General features: G+C 44.1%; 2 protein-coding genes across 8 annotated transcripts in view; both read left to right on the plus strand.

The window, feature by feature from the left end:
- The window catches only part of LOC116225403 (uncharacterized), a 65,585-nt gene extending 51,484 nt beyond the window's left edge, over positions 1-14,101 (plus strand). For 3 of the 5 annotated variants that reach the window (XR_016470433.1, XM_090149035.1, XM_090149038.1), the window contains one exon: positions 707-12,417. The gene's annotated coding sequence lies outside the window, so the exon portion shown is untranslated. Of the gene's footprint in view, positions 1-706; positions 12,418-13,962 lie in introns of those variants that run through there. The other 2 variants (XM_090149036.1, XM_090149037.1) reach the window with 2 other exon arrangements.
- Positions 14,102-14,195: 94 nt separating this feature from the next.
- The window catches only part of SLCO3A1 (solute carrier organic anion transporter family member 3A1), a 113,256-nt gene continuing 104,705 nt past the window's right edge, over positions 14,196-22,746 (plus strand). Inside the window, exons 1-2 of one of the 3 annotated variants that reach the window (XM_090149034.1) lie at positions 14,594-16,582; positions 16,677-16,738. In XM_090149034.1, coding sequence (XP_090005160.1) covers positions 16,706-16,738 — 33 coding nt within the window. In that variant the 5' untranslated portion in view covers positions 14,594-16,582; positions 16,677-16,705. The other 2 variants (XM_031587757.2, XM_090149033.1) reach the window with 2 other exon arrangements.

A 22,746-nucleotide genomic window follows, 5' to 3' on the forward strand; every position in this document is an offset into this window, starting at 1 on the left:
CCATTAAGTACTCTCAAGTGCATGTCCTCGTTTTACTTATTCTGCACTTGCATTATGCTTTGGAAGAGGCACTCTGGCCTTTTTTTCTCACCCAGGCCTACTTTGCCAACACTGATAAGATGCTCTGTCTTGTTGAGTGCTAGTGTAAGAGATACAATGTATGGATGGAGCCTTTCCTTTAAGGTGTTTTTCTGTAATCACCACATCTTCCTGTAGTTTACAGTGTAAATTAGCCCAGTGCTGTGAACTTTCTGCTCACCACTAGATCCTGTGTGCTTTGCCCCAAGGCAGCTTTCTTCTTGCAGCAGATCAAAGCCTGTGCTGTGCACAAAAGACTAAAACAATAGCACTCTCACCTTTTGTCTTTGTTTCTATTACTGTGCCAGTGCAGTTTGATTTGCTGTCTTTTGCAGCATCTGTGCTCAGGCTTCAGTGATTCCCCATAATAGCCCAATATACTTCTCACGATCCTTGTTCAATTTATACACACACCCCACTTTAATCCGTCTGTCCAGATCACTTATTTCATACTTTGGTACATCAAATTGCATTCACCATCTGCTGGCCCAGTTGCCCTACATAAGCCAAACGCTCTGAGGGTACAATTGTAATACTGTTCATTATTTGCTTGCTCCTGTTCCTCCCAAAATGCATAAGGACAGTAGAACTGATGAAATAACTTAAATCTCATTTAAATTCCCTCCAGGTTTTTTACACTGCGCTGATCAAAATAGTCGCTGGGTTCTTGAGAAGAAGCCATGCATCCCACAAAGACCCTTGGTGCCCTCAGAAAACTATCTGTGAAAACCAAAGTATTTTTGTAGGACTGGAGCTCGCTGTACCAGCATTAACTAAGCGGAGTGCAAATGCTATCAGCACATAAGCATGCTGTTAAGTCGTTGCACAGAAGAATTCCAGTCTGGTTAATCACGATCTGATTTTATACTGCCCCTTCCACAAAATAAATGTGCCCAAAAGATGATTTTCATCTTGTCATACCTATTCTGATCTGCATTCCAGCCAAAGCTCGTTGATCATGGACTGTGTACTATGCATCGTGTTTGGGCAGTTTTTCAAGCATTTGCAGAGAATGTTTGTAAGCACCAGCCCTCTTCCCCAGGGATAACTGCTCCCCGAGCTTTGATTTAATTTTGCCTGCAGTCAAGAGGCCACCCACAGACCTCCAGCTCTGCCTCACCTACCTGTGAGGTATTCATGCTTCATTCCTGCTTCAGCATGAATAGCAAGCACGGGTGGAACAAGGATGTATGAAGACCAATAGGCAGGCCAGGGTTGGCATTTCCCTTCAGGACCTGTGCTGGGGAGGAAGCTGCTGCAGAGCCATGGAGAAGTACCCCTAGCAAGCACAGCAAATGCAGGTTTGAATGCAATGCATTCCGCCAGCACACTCCTGGAGGAGCAACTTAGGTGGAGATAAATAAGACATGTAATTTCTTGTCAGGCTGTTGCATTTCCCACTGCTCGTTTTAACAATTACACTCTGTGACTTTTTTTTATTAAACAGCTGAAAAGATAGATTATTGTAGCCTAGGAAGAAAAATCGCCTGGAGGGATGAAACACATCCAGACTGACTTTTTTTTCTTGCACTTTTTGAGGTGTTGCAAGGAATGTGTTTTCAGTTCAGCAGCCAGTAACCAGCACTGTGGTTTTGGCACCTCTTACCACGCTCACCTCTGCAGCAGCCAAGTTCTCAGACCCAAATCCAGGTGAAGCAAAAGGGCTGATCTGAGCTGAAGCTTCATTTGTTGCTGCTGAAAGAGAGGGCACAACTTTCTTCCACTGGAGTCAATGGAAACTTTGCCACAGATCACAACAGGAATCATTAAGAGTCCCACACCTCTTTCATAAGCAGCTTTCTCTAGGTCATATTTTTAAAGCAATTAATGAAAGAAGTGATTGCCCTTTAGTGAGTGGTGCCCCAATGTGAATTGTAATCAAGGCTTCTGAGTGTTCCTCTTTGCACTGATATCTGAACCAATTAGAGGATTCTTCTGTAGTAAGGTTACCCAAACATAATTTTATTTCTTCTTACTAATTATTTTTCACCGTTTTAAGAAGTGTCTGGACTTTCAACTTCAGTGTTGAATTTGCTTTTGCAAAGAAAAGCCTGCCTTAAGGCTGACCTGGAAAATGCATATTCAAGAGGCATACTTGCTAAATGCTTCAGCACTTCTCTTTGTTTTCAAGACCAGAAGGTTGTACATAAAACACACTTCAGTATTCCCAGCTAAAACTTCAATGCTTTTCTAAACAGTGATGCTTCTGAACTTGGGATCAATCTGCTGTAAAAGATAATCAGATCAGTCTGAAATGCTGCTTGACTGGGGCAACTTTATAACCAATGTGACACCTACAAGTGAAAAACTGAGCAGTCTTTGAAGACCAAACAGAGAATGACACCACTGAAAACGAGATACGGAGACAACGATCAAGCTGTCCTCTGCAAACACCTGTGTTTAAATCAGACCCAACAATCTTTAACATGGTGTAATGGTGGCAAAGGTTATTGAAGTCGCCGCTGATAGATTGTGCTGAGCACACGTTACAAATGTGCTTAAGGGATTTCATTATTCAGTGCAGCTACTGTTAGGTTTTATGCCAAATTTATTTCACTTCTAAACCTTTTGTGTTGGAGAATAAGACACAGCAGAGAGAAGTAAAGGCTGAGGAAAGAATGGGGGGTACAAGGGGCTTTGTTCCACACTGTGTGCATGCAAGTCATTAAAAATGCATCCAGAGATAGGCAGAATATTGCTCTTCTGGGGAAGAGAAAAACAACCCTCTTCAAACTGCTATAATGGTTTTGTTGGGGGAATTTTCCCAAGCAGAAGCAAACTGAATCCTCCCTAGTCCAGCTGGGCAGAGCAGGACTCCTGGCAGAAGCATGCTGACAAACTCAAGGGCAGGTCTGCAGGAGGAAGCAGTGTGCAGAGCTGCCACTGCTGCTGAGCTTCAGGGGGGTATTCTTTAAGGCAACTTTCACTTAAGAACATGAAAATGGAGCACTCCAGACTCTCAGCCATCTGAACGCAGCTGATGGTGGATGCTCATTTCTAACGTTTCTCACCAGAGTGAGTATTGCTTTCGTTTCTCACACTAGACTAGTCACTTGCCCAGGCTGCACTCCAGCAGCGTTTAAGGTGTTAGTCACACTGCCTTGTGGGGACTCACAGTCTGTAGTCTGTCTTATGGTGACCTTTATGACTGGCACAGTCTTCATCATGATAGAAAAGACTGATGTAGAGGCATTCACATCATTATTTTTAGCGCTAGGCAATGGAATAGTTGAAGGAGAACTAAGGTACGAGCAGAGTGGCATTTATTGTCCCCTGTGGACAAATGCAGTGATTTGTTGTACAGTTTATTTTATTTTTTTTTTAAAGACAAGGACAAAAAAGTTGGCTGAGTAGGTAGCTGAGAGGTGGTAAGTGCTCTGCTTAAGGTGGAGCGCTCAGAATAGATGCATCAAGGATGAAATTCCTCACACTAAGGGTTTTCCCAGCATTCTCCTTTCCCTACAAAAAAACTGAGTAGAGAAAAAGCATCTCGAATTAGGATTGAGCCACTGACATCACAAAGCCTTGCACAGGTTTCGTGTTTGTTAAGCTCAAGATGGAAGATGCTCAAATAGCAGCATACAGCCATTAAAACCCAGCAGGAGAGCCCAGCTTGCAGGGGGTTTCCAACACACAGTGCTGACCTATGAGCTGGAAGATCTCTGCTCCCACGAGGAGCACTAGTTGCACAAACTGCATTTTTCATGGTTGCTGGTCTCACCACACAGCCTTCTCTCCCTGCCTTGTAAGAAATAAGTGAAAGGGATCGATATTTCTTCATTCTGATTTTGCCATTTTCCGTCTTTCCTGGTAATTTTTGACATCTTTCCATCTTCCAAACTGTCTCTCCTTTCTACAAGCATCATCAACCGTCCAGAGCATTTCCCAGATATTACATGAGCTGCATCAACAGCCCCCAACAGAGCTTGGCATGCAGCAGTGCAATGCTGATAGCAGATGGGTACGGCTCCTCGCAACGACCCCAAATAGCAACACCTGTCTGCTCAGTAGAAACTGTGATTTATGGAGAGGTCTTCCCTTCTGCGAAGGGTTAACCTGCTACTCAGGCTCCCAAGCTGACCCTCAGTGAAAATTAATAGCTTGCATCTGTTTAATATTCCTTTCCAGTACATTGCCAAATCATTTCATCTGTATTTAAATGGATCAGTGCTTTTCATTGTCAGTTGTTTCCTCATTCCTCTTTGGTTTTTTTTTTTTTGCTAATCTTTTCCTGTTCATAGGTGTTTTTGAAATCATAAAAGAAAGTCATTCATTGTTTTTATTTCATAAGGCTCCCATAATTTGGAGGTAAAGGATGTGCGCCATTTCAACGGCTCTGTGTTTTGCTCCAGTTAGGAGAGTGGTTCACATCTGTAGATTTTATAGGTGATATTATGGACATGGCAATGTCATCATTTGCAACTAATCAAAAGGTGCCAGATTAGACCCAGATTTCCTAAACGCATGTATTGGTATTATTTGTCATGCAAGGCATTAATTTAAAACTGATGCATCTGTTACAATCATTGATGCTCTAGATGGAAAAGATCCATAGGGAGGCTTTCAGCTTTCCATTTAGTGCCAAAGCGGAACTGAACTCTATCAGATGTATGATTATTGTCATTATTATTTAATACCCCTCTCTGCCTCTGCTATGTGCTCATCACTTAATGGAAAACATGAGTGCAGGCGCTGTCTCAGATTCCTTGCCATCCCAGTGACAGACCAGGCACCCAAGTGACAATAAAACAAACTCCACAAAGAGAAGGGCTGAGGAACCCAAGAGAGACAGGCCAGTGTGCTGGTGGGCACAGTGGGATTTTTGGTTTGGTTTGGCTGTTGAAATGGAGATGCAGTGGTATAGCTGTGAGTCTTTAAGAATGACATGACAATGTGTGTGTTCAAGGAGGGTGTTTGAGCGCTAAGACTTTACCAGCATCAAGACTGAGACACAATAGGAAGACGGAGATTTAATGACATATATTGCAGATGCTTGACAACAGAGATAATTGATCATCAAAGGGATGGCACTTTTTTTTTGTTGCACTTTGCAGCATTCGATGTACAGGTTAAAGAACTGCAGAGATATGAATTTTCCAAGAAAAACTTACATATATTAACCTTGGACAAAGGCGGGGAATATTCTCTGTGCTTCCAGATGACCCTTGGATCTCCACGATGGTCACATTCATCATCTAGATGAGCTGTCTTCGGGAGAGCACATTTTGAAGTTGTTTAGATCTTAATGAGTCATCTATGAATTACCAAATATTCACATTTAAAATGGAGCGCCCTCGATACAACCATCAGCTGGGATGGCTGCAAATACTGTAAATAATCTCCTCAGTTTAATGAGTTATCATACAAGGAAAGGATGGGTAGGAATCACAGCTTCACTTTGTGATAGATCAGCCCAAGCATTTGATTTAGTGTGGGGACTACTTCTACTAAAACTAATCAGAGGCTATCGAGGAAACCCAAACAGATCCAACCTACCAGAATTTAATCTCCCCACAAATAAAATGTACTCATAAATCAGGGCAAGCATGTAAATGTGCTCCTCTAATGCTTCTATTAGGAAAGACAGAACCACAAAAAGCTCAGTAGGATGTGAAAACCATTATGGTTTCCCTGGGTGATGTCAGCAGTATTAGACTAATTCATAATACACAAGGAGCTACAAGATCCTTCTGCCCTTACAGCTGGCTAATTAGGCGAGATGGGGAAAGCAATTTGACACAAACGTTGATGTCTCAGTTTTCATTTTGAAGCTTAAAATGGACATATTTTTATATTATTTATTGAATTTCTCAGATAAACACAGACGGAAAGATAGATAAAAGGTAAGAAAACCATCATCGTGGTTTTTCCTCACCGAAAGAATTCTGACAGAAAATCGAGTAAACAAAATATACTGCTTTTGGTAAAAAAAAACAACAACAAATGCATACAAAGCTGAATTTCACAGAAATACGCATATTTATTGCGAAGAAAGCATTTGTCACTAAAACAGACAGGAAAATATGATATAAATACTTTGATCAGATCTGGTAATGAGCTATTCTGGCAAACTGCAGCATTAGTTCATTGACGGCCTGTTCAGCTTGATCAAGAAAAAGCGTGCTGAGGTAACTGCAGGAGTGCAGTGAAAATCACACTCTCGAATGATCATTATCACATCACGTTGTCCAGGTGGTAAATGAATATCCACAGAGAGGAGAGTGGAGACTCAAACTTTGTACTTGGGAGGGTGGTACCTCTAGAACTTCAATCTCCAACAGACCAGTCCAGCACTGCCGCAATTTATATAAGAAAAAAAGAATGAATATTATCAAAGATGTATTTTTTCAAAGAGCACAAGTACAGCTCCACTGCTGTGTTTCAGAACTGTGATTTCCTCTAAGAGAGAAAAGAATCAAGACCTTCTGCTTGTCAGAAGATTAATGATATATGTCCATATGGAGGAAGTAACATCACAAAGTTTTGTATAAATATACTGGTTGATGCTGCTTTTTATTGTCTAAAGATGTTATACTGCATTTTGCTTCAATGTGATGCACACAGACTATTAATAACAGCAAACGATTGCATTTAAGACAAAAATAGAAGGAAATAATTTATAACAAAATCTACATGAAAGCCATCTCTCAGTTTCTGCATATTGGCCATAAATCATTGAAGAGACATTTATGATTGATTTACAAGATTTTTGTATTACCATAGATATACAAGTTGCCTGCTGAACAATTGTCCTTCAGCCATAATCAAACATATCCTCAGTAACTGACAGTTTTGAGAAAGCCAGAAAGGAAGCTGAGATAGAGCTGTGACGGTTGATAGTGGATGATATTTACAAGTGGATGTCATTATTCACAAATCTTCTGTGCAGACCAGAAGAAATCAGTGGTTCAGGTTGCTGGACAGTGTGGGAGTTAGGGCTGGCAATGGGACATGGGAAATTCGAAATAATATTTTAAATATTATTTAAAACCTGTTAGTTCATTTGAACTAGCCATGCCATTCTCTGCCACGAGACTACAATTAGCATCCAAACTTTCCCTGCTGCATCCTCAGCATTACCAAAATGCCATTCTTTGCACTCTGCAAATGTTGGAGATGGGAACTGTGGCTCTGTCTCACTGCAGACTAACTGCTGAGTGCTCACCTGCAGGTCACTCTACCTGAACAACAAATACACACATAGTGCAGCATTTAGGTTCTTTTCTGTAACCCAATTGTTTTGTTTTTTAAATACCAATAAGAAGTGGAGCAGGAATATAACTGATAATCTGTCAGACTTTTCTTCTCTCTCTTTTGCCACTCTTCATTTTACTCCCTTTTCTCCATGCTCATTAAATGCTCTAGAGTATAGAACTAGATTCAGATGAGGCTGCGTTTGAGAAGCATCAATCTAACAAGCTCACAAACCTCCTTTAACAATACCCTTCTCGCCCACATTCTGCCTTTCTGTGGGGGGATTCATGGAACATCTGTTCTGTTACAGCAACCAAAGCAGGGGCTCCATTAACTTTATAGTAAGTAAAGGAATTGGGCATTTTTTCCCCAGACTGCTTTGCTTATTTCAAGGTCAAGTAGAGAAACCCTTAGCTGCTTTACTGAAGCACTACCAATTGGCTTGCTTTAATTCTTTGACCTTTCCTTGGTTGCTATGTTTTATACTGGAGGTCATTGCAAGAGCAAGTGAGTTCTCTTTATATTCCACTGACTTATACAAGTTCCAGTGAGGTCAGCAACCCCAGTCTCCTCTACATTCCTCCATCCTGCATTTTTATCATTGCTTCAGAGTGATGGCACTCACTCCTCCATAGCAAATGCTGTCAGGATCCTTCAGAAGAGGAAATTCCACTCAGGCACTAAAGTCAAAAGAGATGCAGCAAGATTAAGGTGGGTTTTGGATCCTACAGTTCCACAAGAAGTCTGCAGCCAGTCTGTCATAGTGCCTTCAGTAGAAATCTTCTTGCACTTACATGTTTATATCAGATGGACGCTGCCTTAAATGCCATTCAGTACACTCAGACATTATTTATTACAACACGGTGTTATAGGCATTTCAGTTTCACATGGTTTCACAGACCCAAGGAAATAAAGGGATTCTTCTGTCTCTAGAAGCTGGACCAATAAAGCACAGTGAGGGCTAATCACTGTTCTCCAGAATAAAATAAGTAAAAAGACAGAAATTACCCAACTCCTTTCCTGGAGTTTCCACTCGCTTCCTTTAGGCCGTGTGTGAACCTTCTGAGGATAAAAGGCTGTCAAGAAACAATGCTGCAAGCCAATTACTACAAGCTGTTATGGTAGAATATGAGACAGAAGCAAAATATGTAATTTTGACAGAAGTACTCATTATATTCTCGAGTTGATGGCAGTTTTCAAGCCACATAATTGCTTATTAATGTGAACCTGGAAAATGACCATTCAGCTCCAGTCAAAAAGATGATGACTGACCTTATGGTACCTGAACTCATGGGCATGGCTAAGGTGACAAAAGGGTGTTCTTTTACATCAAGAGAGCTCAACTGAAATTACGTACATATATAAGGTAACACCCAAGAAGACTGCTAGCTGCTGATGTTGAACTGACCTGGCATCACAGAGAAGTTGGTGGGGTGAGAGAACTCAGTTCTGGCCAAAAAAGGATGCAATGCAAAGGTTGGTCTGTGCAAGCTGGCAGCATTTAGAGAAGCTGTCATGCAACGTCATGACAGGCACTGTCAAAGCAGTTCCTTTTTTTTCTATCTCTACTGTTCCTATTTTGTCTTTGTTAATTGTTTTATCTCATGGATAGAAAAGGATATATTAAACATTGTCTTCTGTTCATTATCTAGCTTAAAACTGTCCTGTGCAAGTCCTTATCTGAGCTTGACAGAACGTCCTGCTCAGTGTACAGCACAGCCTTACATCTGTGACTGCAATGTGTGTTACAGACTCTGGTACTCCAGCTCACTGCAAACATCACACGAGCATGCCACTTCCACTGGCAATATCCAGGCTAATCCAGCAAAGCCCTAGGACAGGGTGCTAGCAGGTCAGAAACGTTAAGAAAATCAATTCTGCAAGAACATTTGGCTGTAATTTAAAAAAACAAAAACAGAAACAAAACAACAAGTCAGAGACTGGTATCTTGAGACAGGCTCATGCTGCACAAAACGTCCAGGAGAAAAAAAATATGACTGTGTTGAGTGAAGGAAGCATGAATGGCAAATTGAAAGCATCCACACCAAAGTGCAAGATCCACAGAGGATATCAACAAGGACAGTAAATAAAAGGCTCGACAGGAAGCCAGTCTGTGCACACATGGCTAGATTTCAAGATGCATTGAGTATCTCTATAAATAATTTCTTTATTAGAGAGCCAATGTGATTTACAAGTATTGGATCCTTCAAATTATTATCTAGCAAGACGTGTAAAAGGCACAACTGGTTAGTGTCTGCTTGGAACTCCAGTTGCTTTCATAGTCCTTACAGCCTGCATGGTTCAAAGCACTTTATTTGCACAGAAAGCTCTGCTGCATTTTGCTATTAAAGGAAGTTACTTACGAGGTGGAAAGTGGTTGTTGTTTGACAACATCCAGCAAAGGGAAAGAACCACATTGTGCCCTGTTAATAAAGCAAACAAACACAGAAAGAAAAATAAGCAGCCAAAATGAAATGCTGGGGATGAACTTTGGGCTGACACTCTATAAGACTAATGCTCAGAGCTGAGCAGAAGTGCCACGTATCATTGGTAGCTGTGAACTCCTTTATTTTTAAATTATAGTTAATTGCCTAAATAGAAAAATCTTCTAGAATTAGAGCTTCAAAATCTCACCCTTACAAAAAAGACACTGGACAGTTTTTTTGTGTTAAATGACACCTTCTAGTTTGGACAATCACTTCCTTGAGAGATGCTCATTAACAGTCACCAAAGTGGCAGCCTATTGTCCAGTTTGCTTTTCAGTTTCTGATTCTGCAAATTAACTTTCAGCATCAGGCTGATGTCAATATTTGCAAGTACTCCACAATTACAGTGTGTTTGCTAAATCACATTGCTTTAATCCAAAAGGCATTCTGATTCCCATTTAGCCCACGATCTCAGGGTGCTCGGCTTCCCTGTAAAAGTGCTGCATGCCCTCGGGTCTCATGGAGTCAATAGCATTGGAGATTGCTCAGCTCCCTTCAGAGCTGAGTCTCATTTCTTTAGGAAAACCGTAATTAGAGGTTAGGAGCCAGGTTTATGCAATGTAGATTGCAGACCATCCAGTTCTCATTTACAAATCACCTCTGTTAACTCTTTTAATAGTGGGAGATTTGAGGGTGAACCAGCACCTCTTGTTAAAGTAAGGTGCCTTAATTTCCTGCCCTTTTTCGCCTCACTGAGGTGTTCTCCAGCTCTTCAGCATCTAGGAGAAGAAACAGCTATCTAATCAGCTTCTCTGAAGGAAATGCCTTTTTAATGAATCCAAATCTCCAGCAGGACTCAAAATAGCAAGGCAGTAAAGTCAGAAGTGTTTATAGAAAGACACTGCATTAAAACTGCTGGCATCGCGGTATCTTGGAAATGAAGACTGCTGACCCATCGAGATGCTGTACCAACCTCATCCTCCCTCCTGCTACACACACTTGGCTGATGCACATATTCATACCCCATTCTAATGCCACAGACCATTGAAATCCTTTCCTGCCCTCCCCCTCCTGTACCACCTGACCTACAAGATTTTACACTGGAAAATTACAGAATAGAATTTCAAGACATTTTGGCTGGTATCTCCCTGTTTTGTGTTTATTTACGTGTTCTTCCATTCTCTTTGAGTGTATCTGACATTATTCCTCACTTCTTCTGCATGCAAGACTTCCTTCAGACAAATGCATGAAGTAGAACTGACCAGCAGTGCCAATCTGATGCTGAGGAGACACGATTTATGCTACATGTAATCCATTTTGGCAGTACACGAACCTTAAACCCTGTTTAAGATTGCAGCAGTGCTTCACGTTGGAGTGTTTTAATGTAAACCACACAGCTGATATGTCTGCTATGAGACCATTGTCTTCTCCTCCTGCCTGTCCTTTTCTCTGTGGCATCCTCAGTGAGGACAGACACAAGGGGTGGCCATCACTGCTCCAGGATGCTGAGCTGGATGAGGTTCTCATTAGCAGGACTGAGGTCTTCTTCCTCCTACTGATACCAACACTGCTGATGGTTTCATCATCAGCCCAATGAACTAAAGCAAAAGAATGCTTTAGACAGATCAAGAAAGCTCCAGCTGCTAAGGTTACCCAAAGGTGAAAGTTGACAGAAGCCCACAAGGACTCAGCATGGAGACATCCAGCAAACAAGATGTAATAAGACTGTCTCAGGGGAGGCGACACGATTAAGATTGTGGTGTCCAACCTTATCTCTGACAACACGTTGCCTCCCAGCTACAAATGTTCAAGTGTTTATAAAAATCTGACAGGGTAACTGCAAGAAATGTAATACAGATCATCATGGGGGGAAAAGATGGTCGTGGAAATAGCTGAGAATTGTGTTGGCAAAACTATTAAGCCCCAAGGAAAAGGGACTATTTTAGTTACAAAGTCCTTTCTATGCTAATATAATCCATGAACATTAGCACTCCGCACATTAGCTGGGTCAATTTAGACCAGAAAAACTGTTTGGGTATGACAATAATTAACTATTAAATCCAAATAGTTCACTCATCCATTCCTGAAGCGCTCTGCTGAAACCTCTCAGGAATGTAAGTCTGCAGGAGACAAGCTCAGGTCTGCTGGGTTCACCTGGCTGCAGACATGAGACCTTCATTCTTTCTTCCAGCAAAGCAACACAGGAGGAAATTTTCTAAAGGAAATTAGTGCAAGTGTACAAAATAAAGAAGAGAGAAAAAAAAATCCAAGCATTCTGTCTCCTCTGGACAGCAATTTAAGTGATAATTGTATTCTGCTGCAATAAACTAACCAACCAGATGTTTCAGATAATTAGTATTAAAGTTAGATTTTTATAGCAGCTGTTTTCTTTCTGCCAGACAAGCAATGTATCTGCTTCCTGGGCAAAGTCTTACAGCAGGATGTGTAAGACGTGACTGTGATGTGTGATGGCACTTGTTAAACCATCCAGCTTGAGTCATGGTAAGCACAGTAGCTTGTGCAGCAGCTCACTTGGGTTGCCAGGTATGCACTTGGTGGGTTATGTGTGTTCCCACAGCTTTGCTGCCTTTAGAACTCCACCTGGCATAGGCTGGCTCTGTCTCCAAAAGCTAAATGGCAACACCAGCAAACTCCAAACCTTTGTTTTTGCAGGGAACTGTACAAATTCCACTGATGTAATTCTATATCCTCAAGTGTTTTAAGAGACACTTTCCTATTTTCACCTATTAAAAAGTCTGTTGGGTTATCCATCCTGCTTATTACACTATAGAGGCCATTTGGAGCAAAGCACATCTTAGAGAATCACAGAATCTAACTACGTTAATAGAATTAATGTCCAAATCTCTCTATGAAGGGACCTTTCCAGACTTTGATGTGACTCAGGTGTGCCTGAGAAGTTGCAGCAAAGCAAAGTTCAGCATGGGAGGGAGATGTTGGCAGCTGTTGAGCAAAGGGCAACAGCTGATTGTGCCAGGTCTCTCATGTGCCTGTCAAGCACTGGTTTGCAGTTCTGGGCTTGGGTAAAGGTTTACCGGCTCAGGTGGAGGTGGTTCAACATTAATTTTCAGCATCATGGTTATTGGAAGTGCCTCTATAAAGGAAGAGCAAAATGGAAATCTCTGGATAGTGATAACATTTTGGAAGGAGGCACTCAAAAATTCCTTTATAATGTCAGTGCTTCTTTTGATTTCCCAGTGTGACTGGTGATGAGTTACTTCTGCTGGGAGGAATTAGGATGCTCCTGACTTCTATTTTCACGGGCATCTTTTGGATGTATTCAGGAGTTCAGAAGTCTCACACATTGTTGAAAATGAAATTTAGGATCCAAATCACGTTTTGAAAAACTTAGCCTCTGTTTCCACAGAAAGCTGTTCTAACATCCCAGTACTAAATGGTTCAGTACTGCTTAGCTGAGAGTGAAACAGCACAAAAATGTGCGGCCACAGCCCCCAGTCTACACCCAGAAATGAACTGGAAAAGTGCACCTGAAGAGCAAAGCAGATCAGGTTTTGCAGGTAGGCCAAGAAGGAATGCAATCTGTAATAGTAGAAGTGATGATTAGCGGTTTTTCAAAGAAGATATCTTCTTGAAATTAGAACTCGAGGTGAGGGTGACAAGGAAGGCCATCATCAGAAAATCACGTGGCTGGGGATGTGAAGCACAGGCCTGAGAGCAAAAGCTTGTCCACGTGCTCGTGGTGCTTCAAGATGACATCTCCTGTTTTGTGCTGATGTGGCCTCACCTCCAGCACTGTGTGCCACAAAAAGGACATAAAAGCTATTAGGGAGAATCTACAGGATGGGTGTAGATGGTGAAGTGGCTGCAGGGGAGGATGTGTGAGGAGCGGCTGAGGTCCTTTGGTCCCCTCATACAGCCACCTCACAGAGGGGCAGAGCGTCAGCACTGATCTCCTCCCTGGTTACAGCCACAGGGCTCAGGGAAAGGCATGGGGCTGTCAGGGCAGGGTCATACGGGGGTTAGGGAAAGGTTGTGCAGGAGTGGAACAGGCAGCCCAGAGCAGCAGGCACGGCTCAAAGCTCCTGGAGTTCAAGGAGTGCTTGGATACTGCTCTCATATAGAGCCTGTGGGTTTTGGGTGTTGCTGCGTGAACTGGTCTCGATGATCCTTGTGAATCCCTTCCAGTTCGCGATGTTCTGTGATTCTGTTACCGTTTATTTATTTGTTTGTTTGTTTATTTATTTTCGAACGTGCAGTATTTATAGGTCCTCCCTTTGCCCTTTAGTCCGTGTGCAGGAGCTTCTCGACGGACGCAGCCAGCAGGGAGCTGAGGGCAACGCACCACCCGGGGGCTGGGGGCGGCTCTGGGACCGCGGCTGAACGAAGGCTCCGACCGCAGAGGAACGGACGGCGCGTATCCCGGGACGGGGCCGCCCCGCCTCCTGCGGAGCCTCCGCCAGCCCCGTGCTTTCCTCCGCCCCTCTCGGCGGCGGGGCTCGCGGATCCGGCCTGCGCGGGGCTGGCGGAGCGAGGGAGCGCGGCACGGCGAGGGGAGGAGAGACGGCGGGAGGAGGAGGAGGAGGAGGAGGCGGCGGCGAGCTGGCCATGGCAGCAGCCCGCGGGCGGAGAGGCAGCAGCCGCGGGCTGCCGCTGTGAGCGGCACCCGGAGTGAGGAGGAAGAGGAGGAAGGCGCGGAGCAGCCGCGGGGCCGCCATCCCGCGGCGGTGCCCGGAGGAGGATGCCGGGGAAGCGGGGCTCGGCGGGCGGCGGAGAGCTGCCGGGGGCCGGCGCGGCGAGGCAGCGGAGGCGGCGGAGGAAGGTGTCCTGCTTCTCCAGCATCCAGCTCTTCCTGGTGTCCGAGTGCGCGCTGATGCTGGCCCAGGGTACCGTGGGAGCCTACCTGGTGAGTGCTCCGCTACCCGCCGAGCCGCGCACCGGGGGAAGTTGCCGTGAGCGCGGGGCAGTTCGCCGGGCAGAGCCTTGGGAAGCGCGGCTGCGTATTTGTACGTGTATGTATGTATGTGTGTGTGCGTCTGACTCCAGCCCGGCTTTTCTCGGCTTAAATGACTCAGCACTGTGAGGGGTTCCCCGCCCGCCGCCCCTCTCGCGTGTGCGGCCGCAGCTCGGGCTCCTCCGGGCGCCCGCAGCCGGGGCGCGGGGATGGATGCGCTGTGCGGCCGCCCGGCTCCTTGTGCTGGGTGAACGCCGAGAAAACCTGCGAGGAGGAGGCATTCCATAACCCCCCCCCTTTCCTTTAATTCCTATGCTACTAATTTCCCCCGTCCTCTTCAGGTGGTAAAGCGCAGCAGCCCCACGCATCTGCTTGGTAAGCAAACGCAACGAGACTTTGCGCTGAGTCTTATTGCGGTCTGCTGTCAGAGCAGGACCGTAGGAAAGAGTTGGGAAGGTGTCCGTGAGGCTGAGCCCGTCTCTCCGAGCATACGAAGGGCTGTGCTTCCAGCAGATGCAAGTGGAGAGTTGAATCAAATTTCTCAAAATAGCGTGCTGGATTTGAGAATTATAGTTTCCATGGAAAAGAAATGTAGTCGTAATCTTTAAGGCTTTTTGAGGCTATACACGTAATGTATTATGAAGTGTAAGAGCTCTGCATTCTGTGCTTGTATTTGGTACTTAGCGCTGCTTCTCTCAGGCTCATCTAATTATGTAAATTTGTATTGAGTGTGATCTGTAATTTTTCAAGGTATGTGGCTAAAATGAATGTGGTTAGTATTTGCTATTCATAAACATGGCATGAAAATTTGCAGTCATCTCTATATTACAGAGCACATCAGTTTAGTTTGGAATGTACCTGTAATTCCAAAGGAATTGTGTTAAGATAAATTCAGTAATTCTCTCTTATGTGAGCAGCACCTTAGTGTGTCAGTACGTTGTTACCACTGAGCTCATTGCCAAGTGAGCTGTCATCCTGAATGAACCAGGGATAATCCTTGGTCCAACTGATGGCCAAGGAGTGACCCGTGGAGGTGGTGTCACCCAGCGGGCGCCAGGATGCTGGAAATATGTATGTGTGTGTAATGGGTGGTGTGTGAGCACCTGCTGTGCAGGATCAGCAGATCAGTCCTGAGCACGGTGTTTTCCCCCCAAACTCCTTTGCATTGTGCTCTGTTCGCAGCCCCGCAGTTCTTGTCCTGTTTCTCCCATCTCTCGGGCTGTGCTTTGCACTGAAGTTGTGCACTTGCTGCATGTTGGAGCATTTTGGAAAATGTGCTGCCAGAGCCTTGGCTCCTTCCTCTGATGGTTAATGGCCCAGGTGCTGCTGTCCTCAGGTAGTGAAGTGCATCCTCACCAAGCTGACATTGTGCCTTGATGCCAGCCAGGCAACTGGTCAGTGGGAGAAATAAAAGAAAAAGGAGCTCCAAACAGTCCCTAGCATGTGTAAGCAGTGGCCCAGCTGCACTGTGCAAGTGTTCCTCAGTTCCCTGTATAATTCATCATCCGTCATTGCAAATACCATGCAGTTCTCAGTACAATGAACAGATGCAAACATGGAATTATCTTTGGAGGGTGAATTGGGGTGAGTGCTGCACTTACAGGTGTCGTGGGGGAACAGAAGCAGGATGGGAGCAATGCATAGTGAAGGCTTGGGGGGCCTAATCACTTCTGCAGACCTGTGGGGCCAGGTGCTGCTCGCAGGTGCTGTCTCAGGACCAAGCACAGCTGAGCACTGTGAAGCTGCTCAGGTGTAGCTGGGTACAAATTAATTCACTGCTGGGCTTGGGGTGGCTGCTCCCCAAGGGACAAATTAACAGGTGAGAGCAACCAGAAAGACAAATAGGGGGATGCTGGGGAGGCATCGCAGCGCGTAGTTCTGGGCAGTTGGATAAGCTACTAATTTTAGCTTGTCAGTAGTGACTGAGCACCACGTTCATGCTGTGCTTGGCCCCGTGAGTAGCTTTCCCTGGTTATTGTGTTCCCTGCTTATTTGCAACTCAGGAAGAGAAACCTTTCTCTTTTCTTTTTGCCTTATACGGCGACAAGTGGATTTCCTCACTTCTATCTGGCTCTGCATGGGGAGGCCATGGGGACAGCACCTCTGCGTGGTAAGGAAATGAGATGGGCTTGGCTCGTTAGGAGCGGTTGGAAGTCTCAGTTTTGGTTTGGCCTTTTGTGTCAGTAGATGTAAAAGGGAGTGCTTATTTCTTAATCTTTTTGGAGATGTAGAAACTTTTTTTTTTCCCTTGTACAATGAACTAGCGGTGCCTGCTTGAGTGTATGTGCAAAGTATACATTCATTATGTGGTTTTGAAGCAGAGATCGTTCGCTTTTATTTGTTCATAAAACATCGTGCTTGCCAACAGGGCTTTATAAATAATAAATGCTGATAAAAATCTATAAAGCCCAATTCTTTTTTCCCACAGAACTCTGCAGTGAAAATACCGCAGGATGCCAATAGTGGTGGCCTATGTTTAATTAGTGTGGTGTCTCTGAGGTTCTTCCTGTGAAGTTTTAGGGAATATTTGATCAAGATCACGTTCCAGAATGTATTGCTCTTGCTGCCTGCAAAATGCACGTGTTCCAAACTGACTTGGTGCCGTACCCTGCTTATGTAAATGCAAGCCTGTGCTTCTGCCTTAATTTCTAGGGTTGTTGAATACACCCTGTTATTTCCATATTCCTGTAAGGTTTTGAGCATGCATTTGCTAGGTTTTATTTCATTACTCCTGCTTGTTTTTGGAAACTTGAATTTCCCAGCAACTGCAGCGGTGCTGGGCGAAGCGCTGCTTGTAGGCTGCAGGCATTCCTGCTGCAGAAGTTACTCAGGGTTTAGCAGCAACTTCTGAAAGCCTGGATGATTTCCAGCCCCTGTGTTGCTCTCTGGGAGCTGAGGTCTGCGGATGGAAGAACTGTGCGTTAGCTGGTGCAGATGGCACAAGGAGGGAGAGATGGGAATGTGCATTTTGCAGCCCTGTGCCTTTCAGGCAGTGCAGCAGCGTGCTGGCTGTGCAGCCGTGGGGCTTTTCATCACGCTGATTCGCATACCTCGGCAGCAGCTCCTCCTCCACTCCTTGAATTCTTGCAAATGTTGTATTTTGGAGTATTTTAATTGGTACTGATGCTTCCCGTGCTCCCAACGGTTTGTCGCCAGGGTGTTTCATCACTGTGCCTGTCAAAGGCTTCTGCCCAGCCAGTGGTGAAATCACACTGTAGCAAAAGGCAAAGGGCTCTTGGTTTACCAGCCACAGTTTGTGGAGCAGGAGAGCAATTTAATTTTCTCTCCCTCTGTCCTTTAGCCTCAGATTGCTCTGGTTTTAACTGACCTAGATTCGAGCACCCAACATCTGCCAAAGTCACGGGCCTCTTTAGATGGAGGGTATGCATATGGGAAGTGCATTGGGAAGCAGTCCCTTGGTGTGCTCCGGGTATGGCTGTTCTTACAGAGCTCTACTGAGATGTCTCTGTTTGCTGCAGCTCTGAATGTAGCTATTCACGTGTTGTATCGAGGATAGGGGATGACTGGCCTGAGCAGGAGATGGAAAGGAAAATAATTAGTCTTTCCTCAGGAGGGTGCATTGGCGTTTGCGTGGGAATGAATGCCAAATTGTTTCTTGTTTTCCTGAATGAAAACTTTGGAGCTGTGCTTAACTTTGCGGCAGGAGCTTTGCCTGTGCTGCAGCGCTCGGCTACGGCTTGCAAAAGCCATCCCAATGTATCTGCAGTAAAAGCAGTACTGTGTAAGTCCAGGTGAGATTGTGGGTACTGATGTGGTGTGTGATGCTATAGAGTCATAGAATATCTTGAGTTGGAAGGGACCTTGTGGATCATTGAGCCCAACTGGTGGCTCTGCACAGGACCATGCAAAAATCAGACCATTAAGGGATATGTTCCTTTATTTGGGTCTTTATTACTATTATCAGTGAAGACTTTGAAATACCGAATTGAGGAAGAAGTAGGATGAAAGATAAAAACAGACATCAGTCATCAAAGGGCTCATGCTGGAACGGACACAAATATTGTCTTGTGAGATGGAGCTAAGAGCACTATTTGGAGTTGAGGTTTTAAAGTTGTTTTGGTGTGCAGCCCTTCCTCCCCAGGTTAAATGTGGCAAATACAGCACTGTTCTCCTCTTAGGTCCAAGTGCTGTAGTGACCCTGTCCATCTGGCCTTAAGGTCAGTGGCAATGTCCACGTGGAGGATGTCATTAAGGCCTGCTTATCACAGTAGCACTGCGGTGCTTGAAGGCTCCCTCTTGTGCATGCTGCTGTACAGTGGTGCCCAGGGAATGCCTTTGTCCCTGAGTGCCTGCAGGCTGGATGGCCTGGGTGGGAGGTGTTCTGCAGGTGTGGGGGGGGTGAAGCTGGGATTAAGTGTGATTCTGTATTCTGTTGCTGAAGATATCAAGCAAATTCTTGCTCAGTTAAAAGCAGCAGAGTCCAAGTGGCTTCAGCTCTGACACATCAAGGAATTCGAGTTTCGGGTGCTTCACTCCAGTGGCTTAACTGTAAGAGCATTTTTCCCCCACTGAATGTATTGATTTATTGTTTTTTATTCAAGTATTTATTTTCCTAGAATAAGAATCTGCTTTAAAATATCACTGTACTTTTTTTTTTTTTTCCTTTCTGTTCTCAGCAGTGCTGAGTAATAAATTAGCTGTAATGCTCATAATTTATTTGTCACTGGGGCATTTAAGGGGGGGGGGGGAACATGCAGAGAAAATAAATGTTTTAACGGGGATGAAGATTGCCAAGCATTGGCTGGTTATTGCTTACAGTTCATTTTTCCTTAATACATCTTTGCTGGCTATGTTATTTCTGGAAAGTTGTTTCTAGTATGCCTTTCCCATTAGGGAATATTGTCTGTTTTGCAGCTGAGTTGCACAGAAAGTTATTCTGAACCGGCTCTGCTGAGTGCATTCATAGTCATCTTGGAAGCCTGCTGGTGTTTGTAGGGTCTGTGACTGCAGGGTGGAGGAGAAAGGCGCTCAGCTCTGGGTCCTGGTGCCTGCAGGCTCCTCTGTACTTTGGGTCATTGTTGGCTCATTAACATGAAGGCTTCATGCAAATGAGTAGAAACAAATTCTGTTCCATTCTCCAGGTTGGATTTGGAGTACCAAGGAAGGTTTGCGAGTAGCTGACATTTACACTTTGGTTTAAAGCTTTAATTTACCTTCTGCTAATAGATGAAATGGGAATAGCTATATGTTTATCTCTTATAATATACGCTCTGCGCCATTTGCAGTGTAAATCCAAACTTAAAATCCAATGGCTTCTTGATTAAATGCCTTTAAAAGGAAAACACATTTGACAAGTGAGAGTGCAGACCAATTGCTTTTAATGTTTAATTTTTTTATTATTTTTAGCAGAAAAGTTTGGCAGCTCTTCCATATTTTTTTTTTCTGAGCAACACTTGTGAGCCCTGCAATAAAGAGCAGTCTGTTAGAAATGTTATGATCCATTGTAAAAAAATTAAAAAACACAACCAAGTCTCATTTCTTTTAACTATCCTTGGCCCCCTAGAACTCTATTGCAATGGCTGTGTGCCTGTGTGATGAATAGCTTGTGAGTTTTAATGTCCTTCAGTGTTAATGCAGCTGAGGTTTGAAGGGATCATGAATTAGGTGAGAGAATTCAGTGATGCGGAGGTCCGGGTTGTTTGTGCATAGTGATGTTATGCAGTGCGACTCTTGAAATTGTAGCATAGCACCCATTCCAGGGGTCAGCTGAGCTGTGATCCCTCTCCTTCTCTGCCAGGTAAGCAGATATTCCTTGGTCCTCAGAAAGGAGCATTTCTCAAGTTGCATGAACTTTCTTTTCCCTTACTTTCAGGGTTACTGTGAAAGTTCAAGACCCAGCTTCTGTTCCGCTACAGCAGTATAAATGTATTGCTTCAAAAGAGTTATTCTGCAATTCATCAAGAAGAATTTGTCCTCTGTGTATAATGAGCTAAAATGTTTCTTTATTTGTATGCTCCTTGGTCTCTGGCTGTTCTCTCACAGTAGCGATGGATAACACTACTCACTAGGTGAGGTTGCAGCTTGGATGAATTAGGCCAGCTTTGTCTTCTGATTAACTCCAGATGATTCTGCAAAGTGATGTATTTGAAGCGTCATCTGAGGAAGTTTAAATAACCAGGCAATAATACTTTGTGTTATTAGAAGTGTTCCTGTAAAGTCGAGAAGAAATCATTTTTTCCTGTTGTATACGAAAATGGGCCACAGATTTTGATTTACCAGGTTTCATTTCATCTGCAGCACAATCACTACTGGAACCCCAAGAGTCCCATCTCCAGGTCACCGTGTTGCAGCTCTTAGACTCTCTGATTCTTTCAGTGCCATTTCTTGCAAATGGCATTGCCTACTCTACAAGATAGAGATTTCGCACTTTGTACAGTATCAGTGTAATGAATAGTGATAGCAAACTGTTGATGGAGTTCCTGCAGCACCTGGCACTTCTTTCTGTTGGTGTAAGGAGGGCTCTGCCCAGTTAGGGAAGTATTCTGTAAAGGCTCAGAGAGGTGGTCCCTACATCTGAGGTATTTCAGTTTGAGTAGATGGATGCAGGCATGGAGAAATGCTCTCAGAAATATGGATTGAGTTCTGGGTAGATCTGTGTGGAGCCAGGAGTGGGATTGGTGGTCCTTGTGGGTCCCTTCCAGCTGAGGATGTTCTGGGATTCCTTGATCCCTTTCTCCCAGGTAAGAATGCACGTGGAGATGAAGACCTACAAAGCAAACATGACTAGAACTGCCCCTTCCCACTGAGCAAAGATAGGGAAGATAGTAGAGCTAAAATTAGACTCCTTTAGCTCTCCAGTTAGCATCTTTCTCTTCTGGATGTGATGCGCTTCTGCATTTTGGTACTTAAATGTTCCTTACTGAATGGAGGAAGACAGGCTCCCTCTTTCCACTACACGGTGCCTGTTGCACTGAAGTTCCAGATCAGTGACAGGAGCTCGCACTGTGGCAGTGCCTGAAAGCACTCCATAATTTTATACGACTGCTTGCAGCAAGCATAAAAGCAAAGTCTTTCAGGTTTGTTGGAATATTTATTAGTCTATTTTTCCATGGTTCAGGAAGGAGAAAAGCAATTTGCTTTGGTTTGATTTTTGTTTTTCCTTTCTCTGGTCCCTTCCTCATAATATCTATCCTTTCTCCCTGTCAAGCAGATGGTTCATCTCCCTGTATTTCTAAACATCTTTATCTTTTCAGTGTCTACAGTGATCCCATGGATGATTTCTGCATGCTTGCAGGCCGAATGAATTGTAAATGTGTGGCTGCAAGGGCAGGTGTGGAAGCAAAGTTGTTTTTCCATGCTTCATAATGGTCTGCTTTCTTGGTGGGGATTGCTAGAGTTCTCTTATTTTCAATATTTAAATATCCTTTTAAAACACTTACCGTGCTGTTTGTCTGTGTAATTCATGACTCCATAGTTTGCTGAAGCTGGAGAAGGACTTAAAATTCAGTGTTACGGTGATCCATAAAATGACAGTGAAGTGTTTGAAAGAACCTGGATAATTCAGTTGTATTGAGGTCTTCGTGACTCATCAGCATTATGGTTTCTGAAGCAACTATGTCAGATTTCCTTTCAAGTTTTTTTGGTGCTTTGATGTTTGTGTCTGAATCCAACGTTTTCTCTCTATTTTTTTTTTTCCCCCACAAAGAAACTGAAAGTGTGGTTATTTGGGAAGGATTCTGTGATGTGGGTGTGGAAGAATGTAGAAACACTTCAGTGGATGTCACGTCTAGTGGTATATTCTCCCACTGAATGTTAGATTTTCTGGCTGGATTGAAATGGTCATTGTTCTTGGGTCGATATATAAGGAGCAGCACTGAAGTATATATTGTGCATATGTTCTTCAAGGTGATACCTGACAGTTGAGGTCTGTGTTGAGCAGCAAATGTTATTTGCTTTCTTTGGTAGAGTTGCAACAGGAAGAGCTGCAAAAAAGGTGGTTTGGGGGGGGGGGAGGTTTGTTTCTTATTTCTGAGAAGGAGGACATGAAATAGCTGCTACCTCTTCCCACTCCTTGGCTTTGTGCAAACGGGGGTAGGTGCATACTTAGCAATGGAACTGAGAATTGCCTGGGAGCAGCTCTCTCAGGATGCTGGAGTA

This window comes from Phasianus colchicus, chromosome 12 (genome assembly GCF_987193195.1).
Source record: "Phasianus colchicus chromosome 12, bPhaCol1.hap1.1, whole genome shotgun sequence".
NCBI lineage: Eukaryota > Metazoa > Chordata > Aves > Galliformes > Phasianidae > Phasianus > Phasianus colchicus.